The following is a 16,402-nucleotide window of genomic DNA, read 5'->3' as shown; positions in this document are numbered from 1 at the left end:
AATTAGAAAACCTTTGGTCTATTGCTGCTAAAACCTCAACATGTAATTGAAGACTCAAATTAAATACTCAAATTTTCTCATTTAGGGTGTTGTCAGACCAACAGGTGGCTATGCAGTTATGCTAAACTGGACAATGTCAGCTGTATACGGACTCACACCTGGTGAGGTAATTCCACTTAAATGTCATGTAAATGTGTTTGAAGGCCTCTTAAAACTTCTTACTCTAATTATGTTTTTATTTCATTTTAGGTGTGGTGGGCAGCTTCTGATTTAGGCTGGGTTGTTGGTCATTCCTATATTTGCTATGGACCTCTCCTTCATGGGAATACTACAGTTTTGTATGAGGTATGAACCATTCTAAAAAATCAGCCTTGGAAAAGGCAGCATCTCCTCCAGCCGATGATCCAGGTGATCCCATTTATGCCTGTCTGTTCTTCATGCTATAGATGTTTGAATTGTGTGTATATCTTCAGTGTTCATACTCTCCCATCTATTACAGTAATTTTTAAGGAAAACTTATTTCACTGTCTTTCAAGCTTGTCTACTTCAGCTGTGTGAAGGATAATAGTCAGCGGGGCAAGGAACTCCAAAACAACAGACCTAGAAATGGCAAAAAGCGGAGTATACCTGTGTTGTTGATTAGACTACCATGTGTTTTGCATGTCTTGAGATGAAAAACTCTGGATCTCAGTTGGATGCATTGAGAGCTCCATGGTTGGAACTAGAACTTCGAAGGAGACTTGTCTCTTCTCCCTCTACCACTCAAAGCAACTGAAACCAAGACTGAGATGACATTCAAGTCATTGACCTTTTCCTTGTGGGATGAAACTCAGTGGGATGGAGAGGAGACTAGTCTGAGTGGCCTGTTGCATCCTAACTTTGGTGTTCAAAATAGCAATCATGCTGCCTTACATTGTTATTTTTTCAGGAGTTATTGTTGATTGTCTCTCTGATCATGAGGCAGGAAGATACAGTGTTGCTTGAACCATCTTCTTTATTCTTCAGGGAGTGTCCAGTATCCATCAGTGATAGTGAAAGACATTTTATGTAAAAGCACTGACATTGTTAGCTCTTAAGCGTGCTGTGAAACTTGGTTGTTTGCGTCCACTTGACATTAGGATTTCTGGGTATATCCCAGCTTCTCCAACAACACTGTGGAGCATGATGCCCACCTAGTAATTGCTTTGTCTTTTTCAGTGGTCCCAGAGGCAGAAGTTGTTTTAGATATGCCATCAGGGCATGCTGATCACCTTTGTTGGTTTGTAGTGATAGCTAGAAACACGCGAATAATTAAGGGAAATACAATGATAACTCAGATCATACAAGAACTGCAGAAGTATAGTGAATGTACTGGATACTGAGGGCATGAAATAAGCTTCGATGACAATGTAAATATAGCAATTGTTAGAGCACCATCTGTGACCAGTCCTTCTGGAACAGGGGAGTCAGCATGACACGGCAGAAACATACTGTTTTATCATATGTGCAGAAGTTCTGCTTAAGAAAATATTTATTACAAGCAAACGTTCTCCATTTTCCTGTTATTACACTGTAGAAGTGAAGATAACCATACTAGAACAAAAATGGTTTGTTAGTGTTTACAGAAACAAGCATTATCAAAACAATCCTTCAGTCTTTGCACAACCAGTTAAATCGGTATTGGTTGAGTTGTGCTTCACTGTAATGAACTTACGCACTTCTGTTGCTGGGCAGCTGGTGCTGGGGTTGTTTCTGAATCCTGGATACTGAAAAGGCATGGACAGTTGTAATACGGTGAGATTCCCTTCAAATTATTTGAATGCTACTGTGCATCAGAAACTACAGAACTTACTATGGCTTTCTGCATCCTGTTTTTGAAGTTAGAAGTACGCTTTACTACTCGAAATTCAATGTCTTTGCAAAAATTATAAGTGAGATTTTCACAAGCAGAAGACACCTCTTGAAGTGGGTCAAGAATCCTCAAGTCCAGAAAAGCAATGATCATTAGGGATGTGTCTACATGATATTTCAAATCACAGCAGCAGTACAGTTCTGACATAAGTTCTCCAATTGTCCTTTCTTGTTGATTTGATTAACAGAGGGGTTCTAGTCATATGAATGCCATCTTTACAGAGAAAGCTAAGACACAAGTTTTGCTGCTTGGGATCAAATGGTGGGATCCAATGAGTGGGTCTGCACTGCTGTGGAGTTAAGTTTTCTAGGACAAAAGAAAAGCACATGTGCCAACGGGAAGCTTTTAAACAGTTGAGCGCTCAAACCTTATTCCGAAGTGCTTCTCCTGCTGTGCAAAAGGGCCAAATGTGATGGGAGACTTCATATTTACTGACTGCCAGATGTCTGCTTGTTCTGACTTTGAGCTGCTCCTGTAGTTCTCACAAGCTTTTGCATCTGTCTTCTTCACCAGCCCTATTTCTTTTGCTGTTACTGCTCTTTCCTACTGCTGTATTTTGCAATAGTGGCAGGCATTACATTGGCATCCCAGAATACTGAGCAAGGGGCAATGACAGCATGTGCTCTGAAAGGCCCAAAAGCTTCTCCAGCACCCTGTTACACCACCCTGTTACTAATGTCAAGCCTGCTGCAGGATGTGACAGGGCTGACAAGTAGTGCTGCATTATGTTCCATTAGATGAAGATCATGTTCTTGATGAGATGGAAAAATCATTCTTCTGATGTGGCATGGTGTGTGTGCCCCTACCATAGACATCTTGAATAGATCTTCAGTGGAGGGGGGCAGTACTCCACCAAGCCCACTGGTTGTGAGAACATCAACACCCTTAGTTCCAGGGCCAACAGTGTGTGAGAAAAGTCCAGGGAAGAGTGTGCCTAAAGTGCTATACATGTCTATATGTGGATGCCCCATTCCTGGAAGTATCGAAGGCCAGTTTGGATGGACCTCTGCACAACCCCATGGCAGGGGGGTTGGAACTTTAAGGTCCCTTCTGACTCAGGCCATTCTTTGATTCTGTATTTCTATGATATGTACCTGCAACCCCCAGAGGAGCCCTGGGAGACAGCATACGGGAACATCCCCTCTGCCTCAGCAGGCAATAGGCCATGGTCCAGATGCCCATATAAGCAAGTATGCATCCTCCTTTGCTGTACATGTATGGACTGTGCTTGGGAGGTTTCTGGTGGAATTCACTGGTTGCAGAGCTGTGGGAAGGCAGCATGAGTCTGGATTGCCTGTGAAAGCTGCTATGCCTTGAGGAATGATTTCTGGGGGGCTGTTACATGTTAGAGAAGTTCTGTGGAGCAACAAGCTCATGAGAGACCACTTGCCCCATCCCAGCTCTGTCTGTGTAACAGGCATAGTCCTGGAAACCACATAATCCATGGACATGTCGTGCCTTGATTACACAGCCCTCCTCAGCTTCTGCACCAAAGCCCAGCCACAGTCTCAAATGCAGTGTGTTAAGGACCTACCTAGTGTTGGTAGTGGTGCTGGTACTTCTAACCACATGTTATATTTTGTTCAGGAAAGGTTGTAAAGGGAAGGACATGGTAGGCTGCAGTCAGGCATAACTGAATTAACCAGGTTTTTGGATTGAATAAAGCATGAGAGTGTGCGAAGCACAGAAGTGTGGAGGATGGAAAAACTGAGAACAGAGAGAAGTATTGGGGGTTAGTTCTTTTCTAATCATAGCATAACATTTACCAGATTGCAAGACATTGATGTCCAGTGGTATTCCTCCCATCCCAGTCCATGTTCTCCTGGATGCTCAGTGGCTTGATGACTGTTTTCAGTGAAGGGGCAGATAAAGTCCTGACACAAGTGCATTGCTGAATACCCCAGCTACGACAAAGAGAGCAGAGAACTGTACATACAGGTACTGCAGAAGCTGTGCTCAGTGATCTGAAGAAAGATCTTGAAGGTGTCCTCACTGTTGGTTCGGACTAAAAGTAATACCCTGAATTTGGAAGAATATTAGAAACATTTGAACAGTGTCTGTTCCCCACAGCCCAATGTCTTTGTTGATTGCAGTTCCATTATGCATTGAGTAAAAGCACAATTAAATTAGGCCTGTGCTGCACTGTTGTCAGAGTGCACATGTGCAGCCTCTCTCGTGCTGGTTATTGGCACAGAGGACTTCATGAGTGATCCTGTCCCTTCTTGGCAAGAAGGCACTGGCATATGTTTTGATTCTGTGAACAGAGAAATGGAAGATGGGGGATATAGAAACCCTATAGTGGAGTCTACTGACAATGTGTGAACTGACATGCTACTGTCATCTGCAGGAAGCCAGTGAAAGGGATGGAATGACACTTCCCAGAAGTTCCATTAGTCAAGGGAGCAAAGATCTGTAAGGTAGCTTTCTACCAGCAAACTTTGAGCTGCATTTTTGGTGAAGTGAACAAGGCAAAATCTAGCCTAAAATAAACCTCAAATAGCATCTAATTGAAGAGGTAAAGAGCATTGGCATTAAGTAGTTTGATCTACTAATCTGTTCTAATTCACCTCACTACTTGCTATGTAAACAAAATCTGTGACACCATATGTGCTCGCATTCATGTTTCATTTTATTATTTCACATTTTGGCCAGTGCATGTAGTAGGAAGAAGATTGATAATCTGTCATAGAACAGCAGATTGTGCCTGGGTGACACTTGTGTATATTGCTTTGTACAAAATCCTGTTGTTTATAATTTTCATTACAGAAAAATTTAAAATAAAGAACAAAATGTAATGTTTAAAGCAAAGCTCACATGCCTTAATGCTCCCAGCCAATGATTGGAGCAGCTGGAGAAAACTTAAACAAATGCTTATTCTTAATTTCAATCTCCATGTACTTTCTATCCAGATAAATTTTCCTGTCTTGCTTACATTGTGTTGATGTAAAAGCTTGCAATGAATGTGTTACTGAAATACATGATGCAGAGAATATCTACAGTGCAAATGTGGCAATAAAAATCAGGCATTTGTTTAAGTATTCCTTATGATTAGCTCTTTTTTGATGAGTTTCCGATGTATTGATCTGGTGGAACCCACTTGCTTCTGTGAATTTACAAACCAAATTACTGTGGAACTTCTGAAAAGCTTTTGAGTCGATGAGTGGCAGCTTGCTGATTGTGGGAGCGATGCTTTGTTCTTAGTGCACATGCAAGTTCTGAAAGACATTAGGAAGTAAGATTTTTTTCTAGGACATTCCAAATTAAAAGTAGTCAAGTAGCTTTTAAAAGAGAGGAGAAGGTGTTTTTAAAAGCAATAGGGCAAAATACTAAGAAAACAAAAAAAAAAAAAAGAAAGGAAGAATTCAAGAGGAAAAAGCAAGAGAGAGACTATGATAAACTCATGAGACAGATTCTTCAGCAGAAAGGATTCCTAGGTAATTAAATACACCTGTATATGGAAGATGGAATGCAGGAATTTTACCTCAGTTCTTGGGTTCAAATACATACATTTGTACAGATGGATAAAAATGTTCAGAAGAACAAGCATTATATATTTGTGTTCTTGAACTTGCAAATAGCCCCAGATGCAGAGGTGGATTTGTGACATTTTGTAGGGCATGTGTGCATATCACACAGCTGTTTGTCTCAGAGGTCAGATTCCTCCGGTGTGTTGTTTATTTATGTAGGGCAAGCATGGGTACATCTGTGAGAACTCCTAAAGGTCCACTAAATAATTTGGGGATTGATTTTAGTATCTTCAGTTGAGTCATGTAGGCTCTCAACTGCTTATGAAAAAAAGAGATAAGTGCAATTTTCTTTTTATTGGTTATAAAAATATTATTTTCTTAGGAAGAAGAGAAACAGTCTGCATGCTCTTTTATGCATTATTGTGGTGGCAGAAGAGACCACTGTGAACAAGAGAAACAGGCTTTGGCTCCGAAAATGACTTTGTACTGAGATATTCAGTGGTCTTTTTTCGCCTGCATTTTCCTGAGGTGCAAGGGTGAGGAACAACAATTTGTGGGCTGCCCTTCAATCCTAAGATACTCCATTTCTCTCTCTCCTAACTAGTGGTAACAATCTTTGCTGTTTCGTCTTTATAGTATAAAAATATATATGTTTCATACTTTATAGTATGAAAATCCCTGTGAAATCTTTGGAAGTTCAATATCCTTAAGTGAAAAATCCCTGTTATTTTTTTTGAACTTGTTTTGTTTTCTGTAAGGCTTAAAAGGATGTGTGGACATCACTGTAAGCTATATTTGAATACTAACATGCTGTCATTCAATCTTGCATCTACATTCCTAGCAACTTACATTGTTTGTAGAGGTAGCCAGAGTTAATAAGTATGTTCAAGATTTATAAAACAGAAATATATTCCAGAAGAACAATGTCTAATCTTTGGTGATCTTATAGTTGATGATTTTTTTTGGTGTTAGATAGTATGGATCAATATGTGAGATGAATTTTCTGGTATAAGTTCTCCACACAAGCCAGAACTGTCTGCTTTCTAACTTCACTTGGATTTACTCAAGCAGAATAGATGTTCTGGGCAAACAGAACACAGGGCTGCACCTTCTCATCTCAAGTGTTGGGTGGATCACTAACTGCAGTATATAATAGCTCTCTAGTTAGGGTCAGTGCTGGTTTTGCAGTACATGAAATAGTAAACTGTCAACTATTTTTACTAAAGACTTCATAAACCTAATTCTTATTTGGATGTGTAGGAGTGTGAGAAATCTCAGCATTGCTGCTAAGAGCTTGTCCTTGCAGTGTATGTCATACATGTGCATTACCATATGCAGATGGCCTCATAAAGGAGAGCCTACAGGCTATTTAAGTATACCTGTATAGATAGTAATCTCTGTTTCCCCCCTCATGTACGGCTGTTACTTATATTTCTAAGTGTATTTAGTAATTTGGAGTTTTCAGGTGTTCTATCCATTAGTTAAAAAGTGTTGCTTTGTTTTTTTTAATATTTTAGAATCTTAGTTTATTAATAAGGTATTTTTTATGTTCCATTGCTTTTTAATAAAGAAATTTTGGAGGCAGCAGACACATACCTATTGGTATTGAATGGACACTTAATGTGTGAAATTTGGAGAAGAAAGAAATTGAGCTCTTTTCTAGGCTGTTTTTATAAATCGCACAATTTACCTAATGTTAGATACTTTTTCAAACCCCACTCCATTTTTATTTCATCTCCATATGCTGAATAGCAATTTTGAGAGCTTCAATGGCTTCAGGATCTCTACAAATAAATAGACAAAGAGCTCCAGTTATAAATGACTGTCACTAGAAAAATAGAAACAAAATAATAAAAAATATAGAAAGAAATAATTTTTATTATTTTTTAAGTTTAATTCTGTTACAAAAGAATTCCATTTTCTAGTTTGTCCAGAAAAACCCCAGTGATGTTCCAGTAAATTCCTATAGTTTTAAGGTTGAAGACCACTGTGGTTGAATTCCTTCATCTTCTGAATAAGAAAGAGCAGAAACTTCACCTAGTAGCAGAAATGCCCATTTATGGGCTCAAATATTGTATTAGCTTGCATATTAAATTACTATAGTCTAATTAATGTTTAAGGACCTAATAGATGTTAATTAGATTCTTCATTCTAAGGAGATTAACTCAGCAGCACCACACATGTTAAGTAGAAGAGGAAAGCCGTGTGTGAAAAATGGCAGGTATTTGGAGATAATAAAAAGACTATGGTAGTTTATAGTGCGCTAGGCCAGATTAAAACTGTTGTGTGAATTGTCAGAAGAGAATCACTGCAATAAAGAGGTTTTCATTCTAACAGGTGTAGGGAGTAAAGTGATGAGTCCTTCAGTGTTTTCTGTTACGTAGTTGTCTTACAGTGAAGTTTTATCTCTGTGTGAATGAGGATCAACATGGTTATTGTCATTATAAAGGCAACTCTGAACTTACACTGTTGGTTTTGTAAACTAATAAGAGTAAAAATCCTATTTCTTTAATGGTGATGGTTAAAGAAAAATCAGAGTTAATATTTGGTTGACCTACATGTCTGCTTTGTGATTTTTTGCTCTTGGTGAGTACATTATTAAACAGAAGTATTACATTTCCCATTTTTCTTTCTCTGAGATGCCACCAGTTGAGGCTTCAGACATTGCTCATGACATCAGCGTTATCTTTTTGAGGATTAAAAATGGAAAGAAAAGAAACGTGTCTGTACACACAGGAATAAAAATAATGTTTACAAAGAGAATAGTATGTAATTTTTCTTCTGCTCAGAAGACTCTTAACAATGAATATTCATAAATTTGTAGTCAGATTTCCTAAATGATTGCCTAATGATTAGTTTCAGGTTAGGGATTATCAGTATGCTGTTTAGCTGTGGGGAAAGAACACCTCCTCCCCTTTGCTTGCGGACAACCACTGTTGAATGTAAACTGTGCTGACTTCACATTCTCACGATTTAATATGTTTTGTTTATTTTTAAATTACTAAGGTGACAACTTGTTGTTTTAACAATTGCTATGGAAACTACATGCTTTCAGTTTTTACTTGCTCTTACACCATTGTCAGGAATGTGAAAACAGTGACGAAATCTTTTGAATACAGCAAGTGTGTTTTTGGGTTTGGTTTGTTTGATTTTTTTTCTTAAATAATCTATCCTGGGTTTTCTTTCTCCAAGACATGACAAACTTCAGCTATATATAAGATACCTGAAGACTCACAGCCCACTCTGGATTACTCTTGTTAATAGGATTTCAGCAAGCAACAGGGCTGCGTGAAGAGAAAATCTAGCTACTCCTTGTGATGTCAGAAAAAAGGCAGCATTGTAGTTCCAGTGTTTGGGATTTTGAACTGGAGTTAGGGTAAGGAAGAGGATACCCACACTTGTCAAGGAACTGTGCATTAAGGACTTCATTTGACTGGTCTAGGAGAGAGAAGGAGCTATTGTCCCACACAAAACTGTTGCAAGACATTACTGTGCACCTGGAGTCTTCCTCTCAATGCTCACTGAGGTCCTGCTGTTGCAACAAATCTGCAGGGTACGTAACAACAGCAGCAGGTTTAAAATTACTCTCCTTTGGCACAATTCTTGGAGACATGCAGCCTTTCTTGCTGTTTTTCTAAGGCAGCACTGCTTACAAAGCCAGCACTGTCTCTGAAGTCTGACAGTTTTGTGACCTTTCTGCCATCACTCATACTCATTGTATTTTTGGAGATAATTCAGTAGGATATGTCATTTCAGGTCCTTAGGGGAGGTTTGGCAGCAGAGTCACCAGCAGAAAGAGGAATGCCTCTATGAATGTATTCTTTTGAACGCTGATATGTCAGGATTTTGTGTGGCTTTGGCATCAGCAGGTTTTACTGGCAATGAGTTCCATGTATAACATTTCCTATGCAGAGAAAATTTCCTTATGATTTTGAATTTAGCTTTAATTGAAGAACCCTGTGTTGTTAGGGGTCAGCTGTGCTATTTCCGATGCATTGTTGGATATTTTATTATAGCTCTTCTTGTATGTCTTTTTCCTCAAGTAATCCATTCCAATGGCTTCTCACTTTCTCCATTACGGGAACTTTTCTATCCTCTTGATCATTCTTGCTGCCTATGAATCTTCTTTCATAATCATGTATGAAATCATAATCATCTGCACATTCTGCCTCAGGATGTCTGCTCAGCTGTTTGACATCTCATAAATTACATACTAAATCTAGGTACTTCCAGAAAGATGTTCCTATCTGTTTGTCTATCTCAGAGTCTCTTGGTAGGTTATTAAAAGAAAGTCTTTTCTACATGAATCTTCCTAGCTGATACAAGAAGTGTGTGTTCCTACTTTTCTTTTCTAAATTAGGTGAGACAGATCACTCTCTGACTGACCTATTCCTGTTTCTCATGCTTTCAGTTCCTGCCAACAACAGATATTATTGCCAAACTTTTAAAATTGATTTTCATCTCCAGTGTTCATGCAGATACTGAATAGCAATAGGTCTTGAACTGATCCCTGCAGAAATCCAGTGAAAGCATCTAATTTGCACATAGTCCCCAAATTGACTCAGCAGTATGTCAGCATATTGTGAATTCAAGTACCCTGTTTATATTGCTAACTTCAAAAAAAATCAAAATTGCGTGCGGTAATAAGCATCTCGTGGCATCTTGCAGGACTTCTTAAAATTTTTGCATAATAAATGAGAACTCTCTCTGACAATTTTATTTGTAGTTTTTTGGGGCTCTGAAATTATTTGCACTGTCTCAGATTTAGTTTACTTATGTCAGTTTTTGTTTATGCATTTGCTAAACTGTGAACAGCTGCTGAGGCACCAGGGAACTTTTTCTGCGGAATTAGTAAGAATATTTTACAGCTGGACCAGATTTTTTTTCCCTAAATGAATATCTTAAGTGTTGAATTAGTCTTTAGGTATTATTTATTTCCTATCAATTGTTAGGTGAATTTTCTGTTCCTCCTACTGTTTGTGTTTTATTTGGTTTTCTTCTAGATACAAGACTGGTAACTCCAAACCTAAGCTACTGTAGCTTCATCATGGCTGGGCTTCGTGAACGAAGATTTGGGAAGGGCTTTACCCACGTTTGTTACAAGTGCGTTGGTGGCTAAAAAGGCCAATACGAGATAGACAAATCCAGTTGCAAAAGGCACAGCAGAAAGACTCCTTAGGTAGTATATTCTGTAAGGCACAATTCTTTCTGCGTTGTCTTGTCTTCTCGAGAGTGATCCTGTGTGCGTTCTCAAAAGCATCAGCAGTGTTGAAGATAGTGTGTCTCCAGACCTCCCGATTGGAGGCCAGAGTAGACCAGTTATGTTGATCAATATGGCCAAGGCTGAGATGTTGTTTCCGGGAGTCCTTGTATCTTCTCTTCGGGTCTCCTCTCATGTGGCAACTGGTGGCAAGTTCACCATAAAGTAAGATCTTAGGGAGGTGGTGGTCCTTCATCCTGGAGACGTGCCCTGCCCAGCGCAGCTGTGTTCTCAGCAACATGGCCTCAATACTTTTGATTGCTGCTTGTTCTAGAACAGATGTGCTAATTACCAGACATTCATTATCTGTTCTTATAACTCAGATATTAAAAAAAAAAAGGTGAAAAAACAATACTAAAAGAATGGATTTACTTTGAATTGTACTGTAGGACTCAGGATCCTTCAAGGTTTCAGTTCCTAAAGAAGACATTTTCAACTGCCTGTCAAATTCACATCAATGGGTCTATCCTCAGCACCCTCCTGCCTTGTCACATTTATCTGGAGAGGCAATGCAAGGATGGTGGCTGCTAGGGTGTTCGGGCTCCAAGAAGGAAAGGGAAAATATGCCTCATGCCATTCAAGGCTGATAACTCAGTAGGAGGCTGTAAAAGAGCTACTGTGTCTGAAGAGGCAGGAGCAGTGCTGAACACTGTCCAACCTACCATTGCAACTGAGCAACTAGAAGGAATGTGGGAGAGGCAGGACTGGGAGACAGTGAGAGGATTAGGAAATACAATACCAGGATTCATCTTCCATTTCCTCTCATAAGGTAATCGGTCATATCTAACTGGGACAGACCCCTTGTCTAGACTGGCGGCCAGACTGAACAATCAGACCAAATCCATAATTTCGTAAGGTCTGATGAAAACAACCTTCACAATGTTGCAATGAAGTAGGGCAATGGTAGAGTGAATAAGGCATCTTGCTAATGACCCAGAGGTAAACCAGAGCCTTACTTATACTCTTGTTGAGAGTTGTTCTGTTTCATTCAGCTAAGTATTTGATCATTCAGGCTAAGAAATCAGCATGATACAAGGCATCTAAAATTTCAGTTGCTTCAGCTGGAATATTTAAAGTAGCAAAGGAAAAATGTCTACAGAATTATTTAATTGTAAGCCAAATTATTCAGCACATACCAGGAGCATTAATGGCTTAATAGGGGAAGAACACCATGCAGATTTCACACAGCTTCAGTTTTCTGTAACATAGGCAGACCCTCTGGGTTGGTCAGATAACCCACAGATTGTGGGGAATGTAATGATGGGTCTCAGTCTGGACAAGCATTAATCCCTTTTTTTCTTCTGTAAGGATCTGCCCCTGATTCCATATATCAGTGATAGAACAAGAGGGCATAGCTTTCAATGAAAGAGGATAGGTTTAGATTAGATATTAGGAAGAAATAATTTACTGTGAGGGTGGTGAAGTGCCAGCACAGATTGCCAAAGAAGTTGTGGGTGCCCCATCCCTGGAAGTGTTCAAGGTCAGGCTGGATGGGTCTTTGAGCAACCTGGTGTAGTGGAAGGTGTCCCTGCCCACGGCAGGGGGGTTGGAACTAGGTGATCTTTAAGGGCCCTTTCAACCAAAATCATTCTATGAGTCTTGTTTCAGATTATTGCACTTAATAACTTTAGAGCTTATTTCTTATATTCTAGAATTTCAGCAAGACCAAAGGAAAAGAGAAAGCTATTTCTATAGCAGCATAGGAAACCTGTACCACAGGCAAGCAACCAGACAGGTCACATCTCAACACTGTCTGAGAACAGTGCCAGTGGTATTGCTGTAGCTTACCTATGACATAAATATCAACCTGTCATAGTCGTGCATGCCTATCCATGCACTGCTGAAGGTTTAGCTGCTTGTGTGGAAGATGCTCTTTGGCTCAGGCTTGCTAGAAGTGTGAGGCATAGGCATGTCTGTGACGTAGCTTGGAGAGGGATCAGGTGTGAAGTGAGACCTGGGAGGGAGTGGGTGTGCTTGGGGTCAGACGCAGCCCTTTTATGGGCTCTGCATATTTCCATTTGTTTAGACTAACCAATTTCAGATTGCTTCACAACTAGTTTTTTTGATGTCCAAGATGATTGATACTGCTGCAATTACATAATTAGTTAATGAGAAGTTTGTGGAAATTTGGAATTTTTCAGAGTCTGAGACCATTTGTTTTAGTTATTACTGTTTAGTTATTACTGATGAAGGCTTGAGCTCCTAAGCAGGTGGCTACAGATCTGCAGGTATAGTGAACCTTACAGGGAGAGGATGTCAACTGGAATGAATAGGTTCATTACAAATACTGATGAACAAACAAAAGTTGTGATGAAGAAGTTTGCTAGGGTGATGCCTCAAGATAGTCTTGGAAAAGATTTTTCTTTGGGAACTATGTGTTATCTGGCAGCATAAAGGTCATAACTCACTTTTTCAGCATGCAAATGGCATTATGTTGCATTTCTGTTTGGTAATTTAGGATAAGCTATTTGCAAAAAGAGAGGTTTTGGCATTGGTTATACTACTCTCTGCTACTTGGGCTGAGAACTGGGTTTTTTTGTTTCTTTTTTTTCTCCATTCTCTCCATTTGTTTATTTTCTCACGGCTTACTCCATCCTTTAAAAAACCACAAACCACCAACTTTTCAATTGTGCATTCTATTTTGTCTTGGTTTTTTAAATCTTTTGTGGTGAGCATCTTTCTGAGCACACCTCTCACCAAATTTGCATTTCCACAAGGCATGAATTTGTCATGTCACTAGTGAACTACTGAAAGGATGATGACATTTCAGTAGTGAAACTTTCTCTGTGTTTGTGGCTTCTTACATAAAGCATTGACAAAACTGTGTTTGCAGTATGAAAAGTGTATGTCTCTGTGCTGGTTTAAAGGTAAACTTTAAACTCTGTGCTGGTTTAAAGGTAAACCAGCAGGGGAGATGAATCCAAGTCAAAAGAGATTATAAGTCAGAATAACAGTTTAATAAAAATAATACAATAAATACAATTACACAGACAGACAATTGGTTTTAACCCACAAAACCCAGATGTATAACCCAACACCCTGGGGCATGAACAGAGTGGTGTTCATTGGGCCACCCTCCCCGTACTGAGCCCCACGTGGTCCTTCTGAGTCCAAAAGTAAAAGGAGAGGGAAAACCTGTTGGTGAGAGTGCTGGTTGCAGTCCGGTCGAGGGTGATGATCGCAGTCTAGTTGGGAGTGCTGTTGCGGTCCGGTCGAGAGTGGTGGTCTCAGTCTAGTTGAAAGGGGTGGTCGCAGTCCAGTCCAAGTTCCGGTCCTTCTCTGGATCCCAGGAGAAGTAGCAGAAGTCCCAAGATCCCAAGATTATATATCCTCAGGTTCAGGCAGGAATGCCCAGTACCTCCCTCAGGGCGGGGAGTTCCACAATGGGTAAGAGGACAGGAGCATCCTCCTATCTCACAGACCTCTTAACACTCAGCTTATAGCCTGAGGGGTCAGGCGTGCTCTGGGCAGCTGCTGTAAATGGTTTATTGTTAACAGTTTCTGGGAAATGGCACGGAAGGGTATAGAATACACAGTTTTGGATTACACCCACACAGTGATAAGCTGGTCCCAGCTGTTCTAACTAGAACAGTCTCTCTTGACTTGCATGTTCTGTCAAAGTCCATCTTCTAAGTGCAGCCTTTCTAGTGAAAAGGTTATGATGATACCTGTAGAGCTAAAACTCATTCTACATTAATGTCATCTTTTGATAATTTCAGAGTACGTATGGAGCAGTTCATGCACTGCACTAACTAAAGACAGTAAGATTGTGACTGTATAATTCATATTTTCAGCACACAGAAAAGTGTTCTTGATTATTTTTTTATTAGGATTACTTACCATGGAACAATTTTCATATATTATTAATTCATTTTACAGTTCTCTTGACTATGCCCTTTAGGTCAAGACAATATTTAGCTAAAAAAACCCCAAACAAACAACCCCAAACCAGACCACAGTTTAGTAGCACACTAAAACAGAAAAGAGACTCTTCAGCATTTCTCCAGGCTTCACGTGGGCTAGCGGCACAAAGGTTCCAAGAAGCCATTTGTAAGCAGCTAAATGGGAATTTTTCCAAATTTGAGAGAAATTTCTAGTTAAGAAAAAGCTACCTGTGCATGGGAATATAGCTGCAGTACCAATGTGTCCAGAGACTCCTTGTTCAAAGGGTGAGTGTTTTCCAAACTGCTTCTCAGTCAGGATATATGTAGATGGCTCCCTCTGCTGCCAGTGCAATAACAGTTCTTTGTGTCTGTCTTTTTATTTGCATATCTATTTGTCCTAATTTTCTAAGCAACTGGTATGTGCTGTGTTGTGTTCATGTAAGAGATTGTGCCCAAACCTTGTGAATTTAATTCTACAAGTGAATACACTCACAGTGTTATTATTTTTCAAAGTCTTACTTGATATTACTTCTGTTGCTGTGCTACCACTACTGTTACGTGTTCAAGCCTTGAACTGTCAAGGAATTATGATGTATTTTTATTCTGTGACATTTTAAATTATTCTCTCCATAGGGGAAGCCTGTGGGAACGCCAGATGCTGGTGCCTATTTCCGTGTGCTAGCAGAGCATGAAGTAGCTGCCTTCTTTACTTCACCAACTGCAATTAGAGCAATCCGTCAGCAGGACCCTGAGGCAACCTTGGGAAAGCAGTACTCTCTGAAAAGGTGAACTAAGGATACACTGGAAGCAGTTTCTTCCAGAAATAAGCTGGATGAACTAAGAATAATGGAGTATCTGCCCACCTCTGTAGAGCAGCATTTTAATATATTCTTGAAAATTTAGGTGTACGTTTATTTGCTTATAAATTTATATTGATAGTCAGAGGAGATGAAAGCTGTTAAAAAATCTATGACTCTAACATAAAGAGCTTTTACTGAGTTAGGATTTCTCATCCATCCTAAATTTTACTCCACTGTGTTTATACCCTGTAATACAGTATTGGATTACGTGAGCCGGTACTGTTTCCCACATAACTTCTCATTTTGTTGAGTGCACAGAATCTTTAGTATTTGTTTAATCAGAAGCTAGTCAATGTTTTGTTTGTCCTCCCCATAACTTTATTATTTTTTATGATTATGTGCTATTTGCTATCTTGTACTGGTTTTAAGGTGTTTATCAGCATGCTTCAAAATCATGATTGAATTCATTTTCACAAATCCCCTGTGAGATGAGAGAGTGGTATTATCTGTATTTTGCACATGGGAAGCTGAGGCACAGAGAGATTAAGATCAAAGTCTTCTGTTAGTTTTGAATATCCAGCCTGAACCACTGAACTACTCATGTTTCAAAGTTCTTAGCATCATATGGTTAAAATGTGTTATTACTATTATGTTAATAAAATGCTTGTCACAGTGACTTGGATCTGGGTGTGTTTAGTACTTCTACAGACCAAGTTTCTGTATCTTATGGTAAACATTCTAAAAATGGAAAATATGTGGATTTGGGCCATATCAAATCTTGAAGTTCAATAAATTGCTCAGCATCAAATAGACTGTGTCAGACTGTATAGACAGTGTTCAGTCACAAGAACATCTGTTATTGCCCCTATCCAAAGAGAAGGGGAAGATGCAAAACCATGTAGTTTCATTAGACCTCCACATTCTTAATTGCTCAGGAAAGTTTATGATTAGTGTTGCCTAAAAGACTGCGGAGAAAAAGACTCAGGCCAATTTAGTGTATAAGATAAAGAGAGCAGGTCCTTTAATGAGTCCGTAGGCCTAGAGGAATACATACCACGCGAGCGTGCTCGGACAGTGATTCTATGATTTTATAATAAGGT

At 39.4% G+C, this 16,402-nt stretch overlaps 1 protein-coding gene across 1 annotated transcript in view; it reads left to right on the top strand.

Moving 5' to 3' along the window:
- Nucleotides 1-16,402, top strand: part of ACSS3 (acyl-CoA synthetase short chain family member 3) — an 87,519-nt gene that overhangs the window by 25,345 nt on the left and 45,772 nt on the right. The window contains exons 6-8 of the mRNA XM_027653768.1: nt 86-166; nt 250-345; nt 15,136-15,287. Of these exons, the coding sequence (XP_027509569.1) occupies nt 86-166; nt 250-345; nt 15,136-15,287 (329 nt within the window). The remainder of the gene's footprint in view (nt 1-85; nt 167-249; nt 346-15,135; nt 15,288-16,402) is intronic.

Source organism: Corapipo altera, unplaced genomic scaffold (genome assembly GCF_003945725.1).
Source record: "Corapipo altera isolate COAL_440 unplaced genomic scaffold, ASM394572v1 1, whole genome shotgun sequence".
NCBI lineage: Eukaryota > Metazoa > Chordata > Aves > Passeriformes > Pipridae > Corapipo > Corapipo altera.
This window is presented reverse-complemented; position numbering and strand designations above follow the sequence as displayed.